General features: G+C 31.4%; 1 protein-coding gene across 47 annotated transcripts in view; it reads right to left on the bottom strand.

The window, feature by feature from the left end:
* The window catches only part of RIMS2 (regulating synaptic membrane exocytosis 2), a 617,389-nt gene that overhangs the window by 243,067 nt on the left and 350,414 nt on the right, over positions 1-23,908 (bottom strand). For 34 of the 47 annotated variants that reach the window (XM_040494187.1, XM_040494223.1, XM_040494201.1 and 31 more), the window contains one exon: positions 2,094-2,162. In XM_040494187.1, coding sequence (XP_040350121.1) covers positions 2,094-2,162 — 69 coding nt within the window. Of the gene's footprint in view, positions 1-2,093; positions 2,163-18,972; positions 19,000-23,908 lie in introns of all 47 variants that reach the window. The other 13 variants (XM_040494185.1, XM_040494172.1, XM_040494188.1 and 10 more) reach the window with 1 other exon arrangement.

Genomic DNA, 23,908 nt, shown 5'->3' with positions numbered 1-23,908 from the left:
TCATTCTTCTACTCGGTATACCATTGGAGTACAAAATCCATGCCAGTAATTGCTTCCCTGAGAAACCTAAATTTCAATATCAATCAAAGATTCTATTTACTTTGAAGAATATTAGCAATGCAAATGTAAAAATTACCTCTGACTTAGAATAAACAAAGTAAGTAAGCAAATGGGAAATACTACCTCTGACATAGTTAATTTTCAAGACACCTGCCTTGGAAACTTGGAAAAACTAAATAAAGCAGCTGAAACTGTTCATTATTGAGAAAAGGTTGATAGTTCACATTAAAAAAGGGTTTTGAATGGTTGCAACTAATACTTTGAATTTGACAGGTATGTAATATGCAGTTGGAAACAAATCTCTGCATATGGGGAACAAAGTATTAAGAGATTACTGGTGTCTTGACTTATACTAGTTGTTTATTTTTTATATTTTTATACTAGTTGTTTAAAATGCTACTTAACATGGGGGGGGTGGGTAAGGGAGTTTCTCTGTATAGGTATATATACAATTCACACTTAAAATGCCTTAGGAAAAATTTCACAGAAATATAGGATGATATGCTTGATCTGACAGTCAAATTATTAAACTATTGACTGAAGCATTTATTCTCTGTTGAAAGAATTGTTAATAATAGAGCTTTAAAAGAAAGAACATTGGGGTGTCAGGGTGGCTTAGTCTGTCAAGCGTCTGATTTTTGACTCCTGATTTCAGCTCAGGTCATGATTTCACGGTTGTGGGATCAAGCCCCCTATCGGGCTCTGCACCGGGCATGGAGCCTGCTTAAGATTCTCTTTTCTTCTGGGGCATCTGGATGGCTCAGTCAGGTAGGTGTCCCACTCTTGATTTCTCTCAGGTTGAAATCTCATGGTTCATGAATTCAAGTCTGGCTCTGGGCTAACAACCAGCCTGGAGCCTGCCTGGGATTCTCTCTCTTTCCCCCTCTCTCTAACACTCTCCCTTCCCCTCCCCTGCTCATACTCTTTCTCTCTCTCTAAATAAGTAAGTAAACATTAAAAAAAAGGAAAAGATTCACCTTTCCTCTGCCCCTCCCCTGTTCACACTCTTCCTCTCTCCCCACAAAAAAAAGAAAAAACAAAACATTAAAAACAAGAAAAAATATATTAAAAAATTTTTTTAATGTTTATTTATTTTTGAGAGAGAGAGGTTGAGTGGGAGGGGGCAGAGAGAGAGAGAGAGAGAGAGGGAGACACAGAATCCGAAGCAGGCTCCAGGCTTTGAGCCGTCAGCACAGAGCCCGACACGGGACTCAAACCCACAAACCAAGAGATCGTGACCTGAGCTGAAGTCAGATGCTTAACTGACTGAGCCACCCAGGTGCCCCAAGGAAAAAATATTTTTAACAGAATTAACATGTGTAAATCTTAGTTAGTACGATACTTATGGAAATGTAATTAGTACACCATTTACGAAAGTCATGAGCCTATGAAAGATAATATTTCAGAAACCACGATACCATAATCCTGATTTTCATGTTTATAAAAAGAATATGGAGATGCTTCAACTTTCTAATGGTGATAGATTTCAAGGATTTGAAGTCATTTTCACATTTGTTTAAGTCCCAGATAAATCTCTAACCATAAATCAGGCAATATTTTAAACTTCAATAACATAATTTCAAAATCAAGCGGTACCTGATACGTAATCAACACAACACAGTAAAAATTTTTTCCAAAACCACATTCAAATATTTGACATATTTGGGTATGTTGGTGACATCAAAAAGATTTTCATATTTTTCACATGGCTATGCAGTATAAAGAAGTTTTAGTTACACAATAGCTCTCCAAATTTATGGTGAAATCCTTATTTTTGAGTAGTTTAAAAATAGAAAACTTAGAAATATTCACTTATCTTACATCTTTCAATAATAATATTCAATCAAACAATTGATAAGAGTTCCAGCAACTGGAATTACTCAGGAGGTTAAAGTGCCATAATGTTGTTTGGGGGAAGGGGAAAAAGAGGCAAGTTATTTCTCTCTCATTTTATTTATTATTTAATCTATTTTTTGGTAAATAGCGAATAACACTTCCTTCTTATTACTACACAGGAATTCTGTAATTCTTACCTGATACTATACCAATTCCATCATCACAGTCATAGTCAGACACTTCACTATCACTTATTCTTTTTGACCCTATGAAGCAAACAACAGGAATAATTAAAATTGCTGATTATTAAGGGGAAAAAAAAACAAAAAACTCCTCATCAACCTGAAAACCAAATGAAAGGATTCTGAATGAAACACACCTGAGAATAAAAAGTAGAGAAAGTCATTGTGCACTCACACTTTTACACATATTTCATGATGTAAAGATATTGTTCTTAAATTACTCTTAAAAAATTTCCTAAATGTCCTAAAACTTGAAATAATATTAAACACCAAATAATATATGTAAGTGGTTTGTTGCCGATTGATAAAATCTATTGAACAAAAAGCTAAGTTAAAAATAGCTAAGTCAAGTCAGTTTTAGATGCTTTTAGACAAAGACACTCAAGTCTATACAAGTTTCAAAGCAAGACAGTATGTTATTTCAAAAGCATTCATGGGCTTTTTTCTAATATGCATGACTAATAAATTAAATGTACCCCATTCTTCATTTTTCACACTCATGGAGAAGAAGCATAATTTAAGAGACACCTTTCTTTTACTATTAGTTTAGCTGTTCCTCCGCTGGTTTGAAAAGAAAATGAGAAATAAATCATCCACAAGCTTATTAATACATTTAAATTGTGAAATGTTATATTTTCTAAGAAAATAGCCTAAAACAGAGCAGTAATAATTATCATAATACAAGACCTCTGTGTGTGAGTTTCTATTACAAAAGAAATCTCTTACAAAATATTAAAGTGTTAATCATGCTATGGCAAAAACGCCACTAAATTGATGGCGAACGCAGATTTCCCTCACATGTAATTATGAAATATATCACATATATAAACATGTTATAATGTTTTTAAATATCTCTCATCTCCTACATGTGTCTTAAAATAGGCACATCTCACACAATAGAATCTGTTGTTATAGTTTTTTTCCTTCCTTATAATCAGAAAACGCTTAATGGTATATGAAAACAGTGTTGCTATTTCAAGAAAGACTTCTTTCGTCTGTCTACTTATACTACACATTAGTCATTAAATAGACTAAGTTCAGTTATCAGAAAGTAAATAATTTCCATAAGGTTTATAAAACACTAAGAGCTCACGTTGGGTAAGTTGTCTAAAGTAGCAATAATCAAACATGGTAGGAATGTACTCCAATATTTGCAACTTTCTCTTAGAAATATTCTATACATTTTTTTTTCTTTTTTTTTTTTTTTTTGCTTGAACCCCTGCCCTCCTGAGAGAGGGAAGCGTCTGTTGAAAGGACTCTTGTTTTCCACCTTTTAATGGGTACATTAAAAACATCTATCTATCTGTTTTGATCATGTGGTCCCATAGAATGGGTTCACTATTTTCCATCCGAAGCTTATATCATAAAATTTTAAACTCAATCAAACCACAGGCTCTTTCTTATAGCCCCAATTGATATGGAAATTATAATTACCACACAATATCCCAAAAGACTAGGCACAAAAGGATTTACAGAATTATTATATACTATACATTCTAAATGGATGTATGAGAAAAAAAAATGATACCACAGATGAAGCTGTTGAGGAGAAACAGAATAAGAATTGCTACTCATCTGGTAACAAGATCTCACCTTGTAAAATGTAAATGCTCAAGGACAGGGTAATGATTAGTTTCATGTGCCAGGTACACTAGGGTATAAAGATTTCATGCTTTTGGTATTGGTCAAGAATCAGATCTGCCTCTGAAGTAAGATAAGAATGACACCAGCAAAAAAATGAAGTTCATTTTATCAGTCTTCATAAGTTGTTTTGTGTGGGGTTGTGCGTAGAGTTGGGGACTAGGGGATATATGTGATTTAAAAATGTTGCTTCCTTCCAAATGTTGTTACTCTCCTGACGGAAGTTGATCTATTTTTGCTAGTGATTCTACAGAGGTTAAATACATGCAATTATGTTGTCTCTACTTGGATGTTGTCATTTAACATCCTGATGAATTCAAGTACTTAAGTTTAATGTCACTGAATATATCAACCTTCCCTTTGAAAAGTAGCGTGTTCAATGTCTTGTTTAAGAAATCATTCCTGAGCTTATGAACAGAGATATTTTCATATTTTTTTCTGAAATTTATAAACTTTGCTTTAGCACTTATATCCTTGTCTATCTTGCACTGAATTTATGTACGGTATGAGATATGGATACAACTTTGCTCTTTCCATATGTATAACATATACGTCCATTTTTAGCAGACATAGAATGACCTATTGATTCAAGGTTCAGTGAGTTATATTTTTCATAGCAATTTGTCCACTTTGTCCAAGTTTCAGTGTTTGCTACAATGTTCATAATTTTATCATACTATTTGTTGTTTCCATTTGATGGAAATGTTTCCATTTGCTGTCTAAACCTTCTTTTTATTCTTTTTATTCTGTCAATAAATTTCACTAAAGGTTTATTTTGCCATTTCAAGGGACTAATGGGCTCCACTGGAAATTTGTTTTGCACTTGATTGATTTCTGCTTTTATAGTTACGATGTTTTTCTTTCTACTTTGAATTTATTTCACTTCTTTTCCTAAACTCTTAAATTGGATGAATATGCCAAAATTTTCAGCCTTTTAATCTTTAACATAAACGTTCCCCCTCTGAGTATTTTTCTACATTACTAAAATATTTATATATAGTGTATTATTTAAAGTTCAGGTCTAGGTATTTTCTTCTTGAGTCTATTAGATATTTACCATACATCATTAAATCCAAGGCACAATTGACTGAATAACACATGATAATTGCAGAGATAATAAATCTTAAAAGAAAATGTTCATTAAGGTGTCTATTTTCAAAATTTTTCAAATATATGATTATAGTTTATTATTTTTTAAAAAAATTGACATAGTAACACTGGCATTGAAGAAAATAGACTATTGTCAAGTTTTTGAAATTTGCAGAAAATGAATTATTAAATAGTATATTAATAATTCTTACAAATGTTTCATGGATATAACAGAAGAATACAAAGTCATTATTTATTAGATGCGGACTTCTTTATTTGACAGGAGAACTATGTGGTTTGATCCTTTTGTATCTTTCCTAAATTTTTGTTTGCCTAACCTACCAGTGATTGAGAAAAATTAAAATGGAAACTTCTTCAATGGTGGTGAATTTGTTAATTTTTCTTTCTAGTTTACTTTATGTATATTGAAGTTAGTTCATTTATACCTACAAGTTTAAACATATTTCAATAGATGTAGAAGAATTATTTGATAAAGTTTGCCCCCCATTCATGATAAAACATCTCAGCTAACCAGTCCAAAGTAAATTTCCTCAAATCAATAAAGGGCATGTACAAAAAAATCTGTAGGTAACATCACACTCATGACATATAGAATGCAATCCTCCTAAGACAAAGAATTAGCTAGGGATGTCCACTCGAACCCTTTCTGTTCAGCACTGCATTGCATTACAGTATAATACAGCAAGGAAAAGAACTGAAAGGCATACAGATTAGAAAGCAAGTAGTAACATGACCAGGTAGCTTAAAACTCCTAAGGAAGCTATAAAAAACTTATTAAGACTAACAATTTAGCAAGATTGCAGAATATATACATAGTCAACATACATAAATTAACTATATTTCTTAGAGAATAGCAATGGATAACTGGAATATAAATTTCAAAGCCACTATCGTTTACAAGAATACCCAAACACATGAAAAATTTACGAGTACATTTAACCACAAATGTGCAAAACATGTATATCGCCAACCACAAAACACAACTGTATTTGCTTCTTAGGGCTGCTGTAACAAAGTACCGAACACTTTGGGTGGCTTATAACAACAGAAATTTATCGTCTCACAGTTCTGGAGGCTAGAAGTCCAAAATCGGGGTGTCAGCAGGGCCAGGGGAGAATCCTCCCTTTTCTCTTCTAGCTTCTGGTGTTTGCTAGCAATCCTTGGCTCTCTTTCACTTGTAGATACGGCATTCTAGTCACATGGCTGTCTTCATATTGTCTTCCCTCTGTCCATGTCTATCTGTGTCCAAATTTCCCCTTTTTATAAGGAAGTCAGTCATATTGGATTAAGTCCATTCTTGTGACCTCAGAATTGAACACTTGACTACTTCTACAAAGACCCTATTTACAAATAAGGTCACATCTTCAGGTACTGGAAGTTAAGACATATACTTCCAGTGGGACACAATTTAACTCAAAACAACTGCTAGCAATTTAAGAAAATTTAAATAAATGGAGAGACTTTTCTGCAAAGTTGGAAGCCAGAGTTATTAAAATAACATTGTCAGGGTGCTGAGAGAAGATAAAGGCAATTCTAGAATTTCATACACAGCTAAACTTTTCATCAGGAACAGAGAAATGAAGACATATTCATAAAAGCACAGTCTTTCAGATCTTCACTGAAAGAAGTCCTAAAATATGTGTACTTCAAAAACAGAGAAATTCATCCCAGAAAAAAAAAAAAGTATAAAATGAAAAGAAAAAGGTGGGAAGCAAAGAAAGTGGTAAAAATTCAGGTCAGTCTAAATAAACTCTGAATGAACAAAATGGCAATATTATAAGAAATTACTAATTGGAAGGCTATATATTCTGGCAATATATTAAATAGTGGGGGTGAGAGTACAAATCAGATTTTAACTTATGCAGTTTGGAAAAAAAGGTAGAGGTGTTAATTAATGTTAATTTGCTAAGTGTGCATATTGTAATGTCAATAGTTACTATTAAAATAGAGATTAAAAATAAAAAGCAGAGGGCACACAATAATCATACTATGTCACTGTTTATATCAGAAAAAAAGAGGAAAAACCCATACATGTCTGTTTATGTAAACATAGCCTATCTCTGCAAACATACAGAAACCAGTCAGAGTTCATTCAAGTAAGGAGAACTAGATGTTTGAGAAACAGAGGGGTAAGAATTTTTTTTTACTTTTCAATTTATACCATAGGAATGTACTACTTAAAAATTTATAGCAACATTTTACGAAAGTTCCATTTGTAGATGAAGAGAATGTATATTCTCTGTTGGTTGGGAGAATGTTCTGTTTATTCAAGTTCATCAATTCTATAGTTCACATTTATGAGAGACTGTTATGATGATTGTGGCTTTTCAATTTCTCTTTCCAATTCTTTCTAGTTTTTAAAATAGGTATGATATAACCAAGTCTGGGATTTTAGATGTTTCTCTGGTTCCAGGTCCTGCTAGACCTCTTCCTTCAGATTCCCCCAGTCCTGCACCAAGTACATCTGAAGCTTTGTGACAAAGGATCTACAGAACTTCTGCAGGCCACCCATAAAATCATGAAGGGACATTTTGCATGCACTTTTCCCTCCCAACTTGTCCTATGACCTACGGTGACTTCAAGACCACTAGTAAATGAAAGGGCAACAACCCTCCAAAGTTCTTTACTAGCTCTCCTCTGTTGCGTCTGGCTCATGACTTTTTTCAGATTCTTCAACCATTTTCTTATAAACCTTCTTACAAGGAACTACCAGCTTCTACAATTTTGTGGTTTAAAATATTTATAATAAATATTTTATTCCATATCTCTAATAGTACTTCAGCTTCCTGACTGAACTTTAACTGTCCTTAATCCATCTAGAGTTGATATACGTTACAGGATAGGGATCTGATTTCATCTATGTTCGTTGTTTATGGATAGTATTTTTTTTCCAGCTCAATTTATTTAATTGTTTACTTTTCTTCTTTTGGTCTGACTTGTTACCTCAGATCCTTATAAAAGACGGTTCACTCTTACGTGGATCCTGAGAAACTTAACAGAAGACTATGGGGGAGGGGAAGGAAGACAAAAAAAAAAAAAAAAAACAATGAGAGGGGGGGAGCCCAACCATAAGAGACTCTTGAAAACTGAGAACAATCTGAGGGTTGATGGGGGGTGGGAGGGAGGGAAGGGTGGGTGATGGGTATTGAGGAGGGCACCTGTTGGGATGAGCACTGGGTGTTGTATGGAAACCAATTTGACAATAAGTTTCATATTTAAAAAAAAAAAAAGATGGTCTTGGGTCACCTGGGTGGCTTAGTTGGTTCAGCATCTGACCTGATTTCAGCTCAGATTATGATCTCCCAGTTTGTAAATTTGAGCCCCACATGGGCCTCTGTACTGACAGTGCAAGCCTGTTTGAGATTCTCTCTCCCACTCTCTCTCTGCACCCCCTCCGAAATAAATAAATTAAAAAAAAAAAAGAGTCTCACATAAAAGAGTCTGCTTCTGGGCTCTTAATATTATTCCACTGATTGATTCTCATGCCAGTTGCACACTGTGTCAAATACAGTAAATGTTGATATCTGACAAAGGAAGCTTCTCCTCCCTGCTTCCATAAGAATCCTTCTAGCTATTTTTTGGCTCTTTCATCCTCTACTTAGAATCTACCCATTAGTTTCCATGAAGATATCAGATAGGATTGGAACTCAATTAAATATATATGTCAAATAGGGAAATTAACAATAATGTCTTCATATCAATGGTTATGTCACGTTTCCACTTAGATGTTCTTTAATGTCTCTTAATAAAACTTTAAAATTTTTCCCTATAGTACTTCTATATAACTCTTGTAAGATTTATTCCTAGGTATAAAAATTATGTTTTCCTTGTAAATGAGCTTGGAAATACTCCTTTTATGGATATTATGTGAGTTTTATTAAGTTGAGATAATATGTTAAGATTAAGTATGAAGTACTTGAAAAGAATGTCTGAGTCTAGTGTTTTCTTTGTATTAAAAGACTTATTTTAACTTCCAACATATTAATATTTGTAGATAAAGGAATTCAGTTAGCTATTTTTCTTTTGTTAGTTTTCTATTTAATTCATTAGTTTGCATTTCTTAGAATTGTATATAAATGGAATCATACTAGCATTTTTTTCTCTCTTCTTTCACTTAGTATAATTTTTCTGAGATTCATCCATGTTGTCATGTTAATCAATAGTTCATTCTTTTTTATTGCTAAATAATATTATCTATTATGGGTGTACCACAGTTTGTTTATCCATTACCCAGTTGAAGGGCATTTGGGTTATTTGGCTATTGCAAATCAAATTACAATGAACATTCATATGTAAGTTGTATGCACAAATATTTACACTTTTCTTTGATAAAGACCTAATAGTGGAATGACTGAATTGTATGGTAGATGTATATTGAACATTTTATGAAAAACTGCCAAAGTGTTTTCCAAAGAGGCTGTCACATTTTACAAGTCCCACTAATAGTATATGAGAATTTCCATAACTTCTCATCCTCCCCAATGCTTGGTATAGATAGTCTTTTTTATTTTAACCATTCTAAGAAGGATCTAATGGAATCTCAGTTACATTTCCTTAAAGACTTACATTGAATATATTTTCATGTGTCTATTTTCCACTCTTAAATCTTTTTTAAAATCTTATGTCCATAAGAAATCTTATGTCTTAAATCTTTTCAAATCTTATGTCCATTTTTTGTTATGTTTTGTTATTCATGAGTTTTGATGGTTCTCTATATATTTTACATACAAAGCTTTTATTAGATATGTGATTTGCAAATATTTCTTCTAGCCTGTGGCTTGGCTTTTCATTATCTGACCGGTGTTCTTTAAAGAAAACAAAAAAAGATTTTGAGAAAATCCAGTTTAATCAATTTGTTATTTAATGAAACATGATTTTCATGCCCTAAGAAATTTTTGCCTAACCAAAAGTGACAAAGTTTTCTCCTAGGAGTTTTATAATTTTAGGGTTTACACTGATCCATTTTGAGTTATACACCATGTACTTTTGTATTTGGTAGAAGTTCCTTTTCTTTTCTTTCTCTTTTCTTTTTTTTTTTTTTTTTACTTACATATGGATATCTATAGGCTCTCACATTATTTGTTGAAAAGTCTATCCTTACACCACTGAATTGCCTTTCCAGCTTTGTTGAAAATTAGTCATCCATATATGTGTGGGTTTTTATCTGGATTCTATATACTGTTCTTTTGATACATTTATTTATTTTTATCACATCTCAGTTACAACAGCTTTACAATAAGTTCAGAAATCAACTATTGTAAGGCTTCCAACTTTGATCTTCTTTCATCAAGGTGGTTTTTAGCGATTCTGGGCAATTCACATTTTCAAATAAATTTTTAGAGTCTGTCAATTTACACAGAAATGTGTAATTGTTTTTTGTAAAAATGCCTGTTGATGTTTTTTAACTGAATTGAGTCTGGGGAATTTGGGGAAAACTGACATACTATTAGTTCTTCTGACTCATGAAAACTTTTTTTTTCATTTATTTCTTTTAAAATTTGTTTTTACAGTGTTTTATAATTCTTAGTTTAGAGATCTTTTGCATTTTTCAAATTTACCCCTAAACATTTCATATTTTTGACACTATTAAATGGCATTGTATTTCTAAATTTCAATTTTCAATTGTTCCTTGCAGGTATATATAAATATAATTGATATCCTATCTTTACCTTGTATCCAACAAGCTAATAAACTCACTTCTTAAATATAATAGCTTTTTTTGTAGATTCCATCTGACTTTCTATATAGCTAAAGATGTATTCAAATTAAGACCATTTTACTTCTTCCTTTTCAATCTGGATGTCCTTTATTTCTTTTTCTTGCCTGATGTACCAGTTAGAACCACCAGTACAATTCTGAATAGGAGTAGGGAGAATAGACAACCTTTTCTTGCTCTGATTTCGGGAAGAAAGGTTTCAGCCTTTTGTCACTAATATACTTCTGCTGTAGGTTTTGATAACGCCCTTTATCTATTTTTTGAGAAAATTCTTTTGTATTCCACTTTGCTTAGGGCTGTTTTTTGTTTGTTTGTTTGTTTGTTTGTTTCCAACAGAAATGGATGTTTGATTTTATCAAATGCTTTTTCTGAATCTTTTAAGATAATGATTTTTTTCTGTTTTTTTTTAAGTATGATGAATAATACTACTTTAATTTTCAAATGTTAAAAACAAACACTGAATACTGAGAGAAACACCACTTGGTCATTCTACATTATCTTTTTTATGTATTGTGGTATTCAATTTTCTAAATTTTTTATTTTGCTAAACCTATTTTTAAAATTCAATTTGCTAAATTTGACATAATTTCTATAAGGTCTGTAGATTTCTTTCTTTTAGTATCTTTGTCAGGTATTGGTATCACAGTAATGTTTCTCTCAAATTAGTTGGGAAGCATTCTCAAATATACAATTTTCTGGGAGAGTTTGTGTAGAACTGGTATTATATTGTTCTTACATGTTTTGTATACCTCATTGGTTAAGTCATCTGGTCCTTGTATTTTCTTTGTGGGAAAATTTTTAACCACACATTCAATTTCTTTAATAGATATAGGGCTATTGAAGTTATTTATTTATTAATTTTTGAGTGGGTATCAAGTATGTCTTTCAAAGAAATTTTCTATTTTAAGTTATCAAATGTATTGGGGCACCTGGGTGGCTCAATCGGTTAAGTGGTCGACTTCGGCTCACGTCATGATCTCGCGGTCTGGGAGTTCAAGCCCCGCGTCAGGCTCTGTGCTGACAGCTCAGAGCCTGGAGCCTGTTTCGGATTCTGTGTCTCCCTCTCTCTGACCCTCCCCCATTCATGCTCTGTCTCTGTCTCAAAAATAAATAAACATTAAAAAAAGGTTAAAAAAAAAGTTATCAAATGTATTGACATAAATCTATTCATAATTTTTCCTTACTATCCTTTTAATGTTTGTAGAATCTGTAGCAATATCAGCTATTTTTTTATTTTGGCAATTTCTGTCTTCTCTTTTTTTGCTGGCCATTTTCCCTAAATGTTGATCAATTTTATTGATTTCATAGAGTCAAACTTTGGTTTCGTTAATTTTCTTGATTGCTTTTTGGTTTTTATTTTACTGATTTCTGTTCTGACTTTCACATCCCCTTTCTTCTATTTAACTTGAGTTTAACTTGTCCTTTTAAAAATTTGTTTTTATTTTGTTAAGGTGAAAACAAGTCATTGATTTGAGATGTTTCTTTTTTTGTAACATGTATGTTTGGTGCTAAAAATTTCCTCCTCTCTTCTGCTATAGTTGCACCCCATGAATTGTGATACGTTGTGTTTTCATTACATTAAGTTTAAAATACTTTTTATTTTCCCTTTGACTTCTCCTTTTACTCATGGTTTTTAGATGTATGCTATTTAGTTTCTAAATATTTGAAGATTTCCCAGAGATGTTTCTATTATTGATTTCTTTCTTAATTCTATTGTGGTCAGAAAACATACTTTGTATGATTTGAATACTTTTAAATTCACCGAGACTTTTTTTTGGCCAGAATATTGTCTATCTTGGTAAGTGCTCTGAATGCAGTTGAAAAGAATGTGTACTCTGCTGTTGTTATATGGAATGTTCTATAAACATTAATTAGGCCAAGTTAGTTGATACTATTGATATTCTCTAATATTATTGCTTTTCTGTCTACTTGTTCTATCAATTACTAAGAATAAAAGGGATTAACACCTGTGACCATGATGAGGTTTTATCTATTCTGTAGTTTCCTCATCGTATTTAAAAAAGTTGAGGTATAATTCATACAACATAAATTTAATTGGTTTTAAGTATACTATCCAGTGACTTTTAGTAAATTTTAAGACTTGTGTAAAAATCACCACAATCCAAATTTTGAACATTTCCATCATTCCCCCAAAATTCCTCATATGCATTGTCAGTCATTCCCCATTCCTACCCTCAGCCAGACAACTATTAATCTAACCTCTGCTCTATAGATTTGCCTTTTCTGTACATGTTATACAAATTACATTGATTTGTATTTGTCTATACAATATTATCAAATTATCAATACAATATAATCAAGTTATCAATACAATATAATCAAATTATATTGATTTGTAACATGATTTCTGTACATGTTATACAAATGAAATCATACAACACGTGGCCTTTTGTATTGCACCTTTAATTTAGCATTAATATTTTTTGAGGTTAAATGATGTGGTGGTATGTATCACTATTTTGTTATTTATAGCAATCCGCTGTATGGACACCATATTTTTATTTATCCATTCACCAGCTGATGGATATTTGGACTAGTTCCACTATTGACCATTATGAATAATGCTGGTATAAACATTCATGTACAAGTCTTTGAGTGGACATTCATTTTTATTTCAATTGGGTATACAACTAGGAGTGAGTTCCTGTGCCACGTGGAAAATTTATTTCAATTTTTTTTAACAAACCACCAAACTGTTTTCCAAAGGGCTACACTATTGCACATTTCCATCATCAAATTTATGAGGATTCCATTTTCTCAAAAACCTTGCCAAAAATTGTTACTGTCTTTTTTTATCACACTCATTTTAGTGGATGTAAAGTGACATATCGTTGCTATAATTTGCATTTCACTATTAACTAAGGACATTGGGGATCTTTTCATGTACTTATTTGCCATCCATACATCTTCAGTGAAGTGACTATTCAAATATTTTGCATTTTGATTGCATTATTTGTCCCCTCACTACTAGCTTTCAAGAGTTCTTTATGTATTCTGGATGCAAGTCTTTTGTCAAATATGTAATTTACAAACATTTGTCCAAGTCTGTGGCTTTTCCTTTACCTTCTTAATGATGTCTTTGAATCACAAACATTTAAAATTTTTATGAGGTCCAATTTATCACTTTGTTCTTTTATTGATATTGCTTTTGCCATTGCACTGAAGAAATCTCTGCCTAATCCAAGGTAATGAAGATTTTTCTCCTATGTTTTCGTCTAAGAGTTTGATAGTTTTAACTCTTACACTTCAGTGTATGATCCATTTTAAGTTAGGTTTTGTGGATGGTGTGAGATGGATGCTAATTTAATCTTTTTTGCATGTAGATATTCAATTCTTCCAGCATTAATAGCTAAAAAGACAATTTCCCCCCATTGAATTGCCCTGGCACCTGTTTAGTAAATCAACTGACTTTGAATATAAGGGTTTATTTTTGAATTCTGAATTAGGTTCCATTATGCCAGTACCACAATATTGTGATTACTGTTGTCTTGTAGTAAGTTTGAAATCAGGAGGTATAAGTCTTCCAGATTTGTTCCTTTTTGGCTGTTCCAGATCTTGTACATTTCAATATAATTTTTAAGATCAGTTCATTAATTACAGCAAAAAATATTGCTTAGATTTTGTTAGGGATTATATAGAACCTGTAGACAAATCCAGAGGAGACTTGCCATCTTAATAATAAGAATTTTCCAATCCATTAATTTGGAATATCTCTTCATTTACTTAGATCTTCCTTTAATTTTCTTCGGCAATATTTTGTGATTTATTTAGCATGAAAGTTTGTACTTATTCTATGAAATGTACTAATAAGTATTTTAAAATGTTTGATATTATGGGAAAGAAAATACTTCTTAATTTTCTTTTCAAAATGTTAGCGGGGACGCCTGGGTGGCTCAGTACGTTGAGCGTCTGACTTCAGCTCAGGTCATGATCTCGCGGTTGGAGAGTTCGAGCCCCGCGTCAGGCTCTGTGCTGAAACCTCAGAGCCTGGAGCCTGCTTCAGATTCTGTGTCTCCCTCTCTCTCTGCCCCTTCCCTGCTTATGCTCTGTCTCTGTCTCAAAAATAAATAAACACTAAAAAAATTTTTTTTAAATGTTACCTACTAGTATATAAAATATAAATTATTTTGTATAGTGTTCACGTACCTTGGGACCTTGCTGACATTGTTTATTAGTTCTAGTAGTTTTTGCAGATTCTTTAGAGTTTTCTACATGTAGAATCATGTTATCTGTGAATAAAGTTTTGCTTCTTTCTTTCCATTCTGAATGGCTTTTATTTATTTTTCTTGACTGAATGCCCTAACTAGAATCTCTAGTGCACTACTGAATAAAAATAGTAAGAGCAGATATACTTGCCTAGTCTACAGTTAAGGAGAAAACATTCAGTCTTCTACAATTAAAAAATGATGTCAGCAGTAGGTATTTTAAAGTCCCCTTTATCAGGTCAAGAAAGTTCCCTTCTACTCCTACTTTTTTGATAGTTTTTGTTGTGAAAGAGTGTTGACTATTGTCATAGCCTTTTCTTTATCTCTTCACATGATCATGTCATTTTGTCTTTTTTTCTATTAATGCATTTAATTACATTTGATATTTAGTTAGTAACCAAATATTGCATTGGGGATAAATACCTCTTGATTAAAGTGAATAATCTTTTTTATATATTGCTAAATTTGATTTATTAATATTTGAAGATTTCTGTGTTTACATTGATGAGATATTGGCATTCATATTCTTGTGATATTTTGTCTGCCTTAGTATTAGAATAACGTTGGTCTCATAGAATGAATTGGAGATTCTTTTTTTTTTTTTCTCCCTCAAAGAATGTAAGAAAGATTGGTAGTTTCTTTTACATGTTTGATAGAATTCATCAGTGAAGCCCTCTGGTCCTAGGTTTTTCTTTTCACAAATTCAACTTCTTTATGTTATAGTTTTATATGGATTTCTTATATTTTGCTGGATCAGTTTCTGTAATTTGTGGTTTTCTAAAAATTTGTCCACTTCTTATACATTATTTCATGGCATAACTGTTCATTGTATTCCCAAGCGATTCCCCAAAGTATTTCCAATGTAATCTTTTTGTTAAATTGGTAGTGATTTGTGTTTATTCTCATGGTCAGACTAGTTGTTTGCCAATTTTATTGAGCTTTTGAAGCATCATGATTGGATTCTCGTTTTGTTTTGTTTCAATCTAGTCTAACAATCTCTCTATAAATTTTTCTCCCTGTAATTTGAAGCTCTATTATTATGTCCTTAAATGTTTAGGATTGACATGTTCTCTTGATCAATTTACTCTTTTATTATTACAAAATGACCTACTTTATCCTTGGTAGTATTCACTCTAAAGTCTAACTTGTCTAATATTAAGTATTTCATATTTCTTTAAATTAGTAGGGTATATCTTTTCCATCCCTTTAAATTAAACTCTTTGTGTTTTCATATTTAAAGTGGGTTTCTTATAGGCAATATGTAGCTGGCTTTGCCTTTTTAAAAAATCCAATCTGATAATCTCTACCTTTTAGCTGCAGTATTTTGACTATTTACATTTAATGTGATTGGTTTGGTTAGTTTGCTTCTATCAATTTGCTATTTATCTTCTATTTGTCCCATCTGTTCTTTGTTCCATTTCCTTCACTTTCTGTATTCTTTTGGATGAAATGGATACTTTCATGTTCCATTTTATCTTTTCTTTTGGCTTATTAGTTAGCTATAATCCTTCATTTTGTGATTTGGGGATTTATAGTGTATATATTTAACTTATTACGACCTACTTTGAAGTGATATCATACTTCTTATCATATAGCACAGTATAAAGACATTATAAGCATACACTTCTACTTTCCTCTTCCTGTTGCTATTGTCATATATTTTAACTCTATATATGTACCAAACCTTATGCTACATTGTTATTTGTTTTACAGCCAATTATATTTAAAACTATTTACACAATAAGAATAAATCTCATATATTTACCCATCCAATTATCATTTTTGGTGTTCCTCATTCTTTTAAATACATCTATATGCTATATTACCACCTGGTATTGTTATTCTTGTGCCTAAAGGACTGACTTTAACAATTGCTGTAGTGCATATCTACTGATGATGAGTTCTGTTAGTAGTTGTATGTTTCAAAAACATTGTTACTTCACCATGATTTAAAAGAAATATGAATAAGCATGGAATTCTAGATTGATACCTTTTTCTCTGAGTACTTGCACTGTTTCTAGTGAAAAATCTGCAGGCATATTTATTCCTCAGTTATGTATTGAGTCTGTTTTCTCTGGATGCTCTATGGTTTTCTATTTATTATTGGTTTTAAAGAATTTACTTATGAGGTATCTTCATATATTCTTATGTATGTTTCTTGTGTTTGGAGTTCATTGAGCTTCCTGGATATGTGGTTTATAGTTTTCATGAAATTTGGACAATTTTCAGCCATTATTTCTCCAAATATTTGCTTCTCCTCTCTTGCATGACTTAAATTACTTGTGTATTAGGGCAGCTTCAAATTGTCCATTGCTCACAGATACTTTGTTTTTTTTTAAACATTTTTATTTATGCTTTATTTTGGATAGTTTTTATTGCTGTATCTCCAAGTTCACTAATTTTTTTTCTACAATGTTTATTGTCGTCAATCTCATTCAGTATACTTTTACTTTAGACATTATAGTTTTCATTTACAAATGCTTCATTTGGGTCTATTTCTGTCTTTCATGTCTTTAACATTTTGAACACAAGGAATACACTTCTATAACTGTTTAATATCCTTGTCTACTAATTATAACATCTGTACAAGTTCCTTTTTAGTTTAGCTTTGATTTACATCCTTTTTATGGGTCTTTTTTTCTCTCTCTCTCTTTTGCATGGTCGGTAATTTTTTATTAGATGCCAGCCCTTGTGAATTTTACATTGATATATATTATTTTTGTATTCCTATAACCATTATTGAGTCTTTTCTATATGTAGTTGTGTTACTTAAAACATTTTTACCCTTTCATTTCTTGCTTTAAGATTTTTTTTTATGTGATACAGTGTCCATCTAGAGTCAATTATTCCTCACTACTGACGCCAGAGATTTCTGTGCACGCAACCCAATGACCTCTGAAATTTGATGTTCTCTACAAAACAAAAAGGTAGACACTATTCTCAGGCATTATTACTTGTAATCTTTTTGGGTGGTCCTTTCTCCGGGGTGGGTAGATTCCTCCATTCACTCACTGATCAGTATTCAACTTGAGAGAAACCCTCTGAAGATCTTTGGAGTTCTCTCTCTGGATAGTTCTCTCCTCTTCAGTAGTCTGCTCTGTGAACTCTAGTCACCCTTGTCTCCCCAAACTCTCAGCTCCATCACTTACCTCAGGGAGTACACAGGCTCTGTTTGCCTTTTCTCCCCTTATGCCCTGTGTAGGAAACTCTCTAAAAGTGAATGCTAGGGCAATTTTAGGATTCAACTCATCTGTTTCCCTTATCTTAATAATTACTGTCCTTAATTGCCTGATATCCAGTATTATTAAAGCAACTGAGTTATATATTTGTCCATTTTTGTTGTCTGAGGTAGGAAGGTAGGAAGAAGTCCCTTCTATTCCATCTTGGTTGTAAGTAGTAGCCTTCCTCAGTAGATCTGAAACTTTAGTGTGCCATTCCTGAAACTTTTACAATTATTTCCTAATCCTATTCACGAAGATAATTTTTTTAAATATAAAAGTTCATTAGACTAAATATATTTAAAATATTTTCCAGTTAAAAGTATTAAAACTAAAGTCCCAGTGACCAGTTATAAAATTTAGCATCAGTTTAAAACATCTTGACATACTTTGTGCATGTTTAAATTAAAAATCATAATACATTAGAGTTATAAAACTTAAATCTATTCAATTTTCCTTAGAAGATATGACTGAACAGCTAAAATGATGGAAGCTACAGCAAACACTATAGTTTTCATTGTTAAAATTCAATATACCTAGAATTTTTAACACTATCCCTCCATAAGTCAAAAACATTAAAAATTGTATCCATATAAATTCAAATTCTGTGAAACAGTGCATACAATAACACAGAATATACTGAACCATACTTCATTGATGAAATAGTACCATATTAAAAGAGACAATATTAGACACACTGAAATCATAAATCACTATATTTCAACAAGTGGTTTTTAATATCAAAATAATAAAGATGTAAACACAGATATACTGGAAAACTACTATAGGTGGAAAAAGGAAGCTACTGACATTTTGTTTAGGAATTTAACATATGCACAATAACCAGACAAAGCACAAAACAACAAACCAATTAACTGTGCATATGAATACATGCATTAAACATTGTGCATGCTAAAATTTACCTGAATTATATGAACATAAGGCTTTATCTGGAAAAAAAAATGTTAAAATAATGTCAAAATACATTTAAAAATCTTTAAATGTAATAGGGATATTGAAATTTAATCTCTGCTTTATAGTACAGGCCGTAGTTTAACATTTTTATTATAAAATAAGAAGGACCATACTAATTCAGAATAAATAAAGAAGGGAGACACATCATATCTGAATTAGTACAAAAGTACATTAGTACATTCAAGTTATATTAGTTGAAACTTAGATTGAATGAAATAAACAGGCTAAGAGAAGGTACATAAAATAAAAAATTACTAATAGACCTGCCATGCATACTCATGGCTGTCAATTTTATTTTATAATATATGGTTATACAACAAACTATGAAATGTAAAAAGTAATGGTTACACAGAGAAATTTAGCAGGCAATAAGCAACTAATGAGCTTAAATTGAAGGAATCTTAGAAAAACATTATTGTTTTGAATTCTTGATTTTGAAAAAGTATATTTTAAAGTTGATTTCTTCTGGAAGAGGGACACTTTGAAGATTTACAGGGACAAGTTGTTTTGATATTCTCACTTAATTAAAATGTACATATAGAAAAAGAAATTGTCACAAGTTAGCAGAATACAAATTAGATTTTTCTAACAAATGTTTTAAAAGGTAGGAAAATTTGAATAAGTTGTTTTCACCTTGAAAGATGAGTAAATTATCATATGAATATACATCAGAAATTTAAAGGAATGTATGAATTATGATGCCATAAAAATACCAGAGAAGTGTAAAGATGCCCTAATACTTGGAAAAAATATAATTATCTATCCTGGCACATCTAAGTCATTAACCTAAAGGTAATAAGTCACAGGCAAAGAAAATAATAGGTTCATAGGTTATCACAGAAGCTTAGTTTCTAATGTTCAATTAAAAGATTTAAAATTTGAATGACATGATTCTAAACTCTATTTAACAAATAGAGAAGTAGTACATTTGGCAATATTTTACATGGTTGATTTGTCTGATTAGTAATCTACACAGCAGTGGAATTTATATAGAGTATTTTAAGGAAAAAGAATAACTATTCTAACCACTGTATAGGAATTTCTAAAGACAGAGTATAATTACAGAAATTCGAAAAAAATAGTAGGGTTGAATAATTTTATAAGTATTGTAACATTTATCCAGGATGTATTTTCAGAAATTAAAGATAAACTGAATCATCTAGATTAAACTAGAATTTTAAAAAATCAATATAAATTCTTAAATTACCAGATTTGACCAACACTTACCACCATTTTACTTATCAGGTTACCAACTTACCTTCCACCATTTTCATTTAAACAGATTTAATATATTTACTATATATTTTAAAAAATCTATTTACACTGAGTTTCCTGCCATCATTTTCATGTACAGCTTGTTTAAACACTTATGTATATTTTTCTAGCCCTTTAACATTTTAACTTTCTACATTTAAATTTTCTTAAATCTGAAATTAATTTTTGTATACTATATATAGCAGTGGTAGGCTAGTAAATGTTTAAAAACAGTCTGGGGGAGACTAAAACCTTGATTTGCAACATTGTCAATTTCTATAATGTAAATACTTTCATCTAGCCAATTCAAGCTACCCATGTCAATGACTGTGAAGGGAAGAGATATGCCTAACAGGCTCTGGTTCCAGTATCCCATCAGAAAAAGAATTATTAGCCATACTAAAGTTAAAACATAATAGAAGTATTCCTAGTGGAAGTCAGAAAAATAAACTGAACATGAATAGATTCATGTTGCTTTAAAATGTCAAAAACTCTTATTATATCACAAAGACACAGAAAACTCAAGAGTAACAATAATAAAGAAACTCACCATCCAAAAAGCAAAGACAATAAAAATAACAAAAGAAAAGATGAAGTTACAATAACCTTTCCAAACAAGAAAAAAAAAAAGAATAAAAGTAATAATAGAGAATAATACTGCGTACAATCAATAGAGCACACATGTATTAACTGATAGTACAAAACTGTCTTATGAAGAGTTGATCACAAGTAATGCAGCAAAAAATCATGGGAAAAAAGTGTATTAGAAATGTGTTACATAGTTAATAAATAAAATTAGCATGTTACTGCAAAATTTGAATTGCTGTAGTATATATAATTTTAAATTGTAATACCAATGAATTGTTATATATTTCCTTAAGTGAAAACACTGAACATAATTATAAATCTAAGTAAATATCTATATTGAAACTGTATTTTACATGCTGAAACAATTAACATTTTTAGAAGTTTTATAATTCTTTGTAAATATCTCTGTATCATGTTAAATGCTTTTTATTAAAATATGTAAGATGATGATATTCATATTAATTTACCCACATATGCAAATTAATGCAAATATAATATATCCAAACCCTAGAATTTCAAATGGATAAATATTTACGAAAGGTAATATGTCTGTTTTGGTCCTCCTACTTTATGTCACTTTATTGTTCAGGTGTTTGGGGGTTTTTTAAAGATTTTCTTTTAAGTAACCTCTACACCAACGTGGGGCTCAAACTGACAACCTTGAGATCAAGAGTTCTATACTCCACCGATTAAGCCAGCCAGGTGCCCCTACTGTTTGTTTTTTAATGGTGACTGAATCGTGGAACTTTATTCTTGGAAACAGTGTTCCCACATAAAACAGTACATCTTCAGTAAAGCTGAGTGTATTTCCCATATTGATATTATAATATTTATAATGGCTTTCTTTTTTAAGAACATCAAGAGTGTCATTTCATGCCCTGTTTACATCTTGAATGATCTGAACATTATGTTTTAATGACAGGTTTAACTGATCTAAGTTTACTATATATTTTTCAATTTGCAAGATATTATTTGGGGATTTTTCTGCAAAACACACTGTTGTTAAGCAGACCTTCAAAGTGGTTTTTTGAAAGTCACTTACAGTGTGTAGTGATCTACATCAATTTTAAAGTCAGAAGGTGGTCCCAAATGATTTTCCTTTTTATCACTGTCTAATACAGTATGCCCTAGGGAAAAGGATATAAAGTGAAATAATCAGTACCACCACCAAGAAGTGTAAGTTTTAATTCAGCAGTGTAGATTTTTACTGTCAGAAATTAGAACAAGATATTTTAATGAATTTTAGATTAATAGTTAAAGGATTACACTACTTCTTAAAACTGTAAAAATAGCATCACTATAATTTAGAATAAAAGACATTCACCAAACTTTCAAAACTATAGCTGTCCCTATAGATACTGTTAAGAAGTACCTAATATTTTAAAAACAAGTAAGAGAATGAATATGAGTGCTTTCTGTCAAGGGTATAGTTCCTTTGTCCTTTTAAAGTTATAATTTCGGTTCATGATTAAAAATTCATAATTTATAAGAAGTTTTTAAATTAGAAAAAAAGATATAATGTTTCAAGCTATTAAAGCTTAAATTTTTACTGCAGGGATTGAAAAAATATGTGTGTATATATATACATATATGTATATATATGGAATATGTACTTACATATAGGATATATATAATATTTTTTTAACAATATACATATTTTGATGCAAACTATGATGCTGGAAATTGTTCAAGGGATTTTAATGAGGGGAGATAGGGACTATTTACTTATTGTGACATTTAGCAATTGGAGACCATTATGGTCATTGACTAATAAGAACTTATAATTCAGGGTTGCCTGGGTGGCTCAGTTGGTTAAGCATCTGACTCCTGATTTCGGCTCAGGTTGGGATCACAGGATTTGCGAATTTGAGCCCCACATCAGGCTCTGCGCTGATAGCATGGAATCTACTTGGAATTTTCTTTCTCCTTCTCCATGTGCCCCGCCCCCACTCACATGCAAGCTCTCTCTCTCTCAAAAATAAATAAATAAACATTAAGAAAAAGAACTTCTCTAAATGCAAGCAAAGACATTTCCTTCCTATGTTTTTCCATTGCAGTTCACTACTTTCCCTGATATTTACTACACTTAACTTGCTCCATTTCCAAAATATATGAGGTTTATTTATAAGCACAGTAGGCATTTGCTTATATGGTACAATGAAAGGAAACTCTTTCCCTTAAAACATTTTTTTCCAAGTTGCACCACATCAAGGAGAAGGAATATATCATGTTAAGACATTATTGTGCTATTTCTGTTAGACTTCTACCCTCAAATTCTTTTTAAAAATGATAAATCTCATAATCCTTAGCCTGACACTCAACACTTTCTATATATAAGTCTCATACTATTTAGATTTTATGTCTTCATCCTAGCATAATTAACTATTTACTTTTCTCACCTCTATATATTGAAATCTTACTTATTCTTAAGGCCTAGCTAAAATGCTGAGCACAGCTTGTATTATTCCCTAATACCTCTACATAAGCTTAAAATTTTAATTTTTACAACTCTACTTTCTATATATAAAAAGATTATACAAATACCAAGATTATGGCATGATTATTTATATATAGAGACATAAATTATGTTTTATTATCCTTATATTTTTCCCTTATACATTTTAAAGAGGTGGCAAGCTCTTTGTGTTTCTTTTAATTAGGGAAATTTATGTTTGAGGTTGGAAAGCAAAGTGACACATAGCATTTTACTTTCCATACTCTAGGCTTATTAATGAGATTAAGCAAGAGGAGAGAAATAAGAGAGGAGTGTAGACGGGGCAGAAAAAGGATGGCACTGCTAAAGGTCAATATTTCTCATAATTAGAAAGGGGCCAATGGCTAGAGAGACTTGTGAATAATAGGGAATGAGGCTCTAGGACCTCTCTGAAGTCCAGTGATATTTTAGGATTCTAGGATGATAGCCCCATGATGTAGCACCAAAGAAACCAGCATTGGTAAAAAAATGCTATACATAAACCTAACTTCAAATAACCATTATGCATTGGGACAAATTAGTGAAGCTCTATAAGGATTAAAAATCAA

Source organism: Herpailurus yagouaroundi, unplaced genomic scaffold, assembly GCF_014898765.1.
Source record: "Herpailurus yagouaroundi ecotype Mexico unplaced genomic scaffold, PumYag 186, whole genome shotgun sequence".
NCBI lineage: Eukaryota > Metazoa > Chordata > Mammalia > Carnivora > Felidae > Herpailurus > Herpailurus yagouaroundi.
The sequence above is the reverse complement of the archived record's forward strand: the minus strand, read 5'-3'. Positions and strand labels throughout refer to the sequence as shown.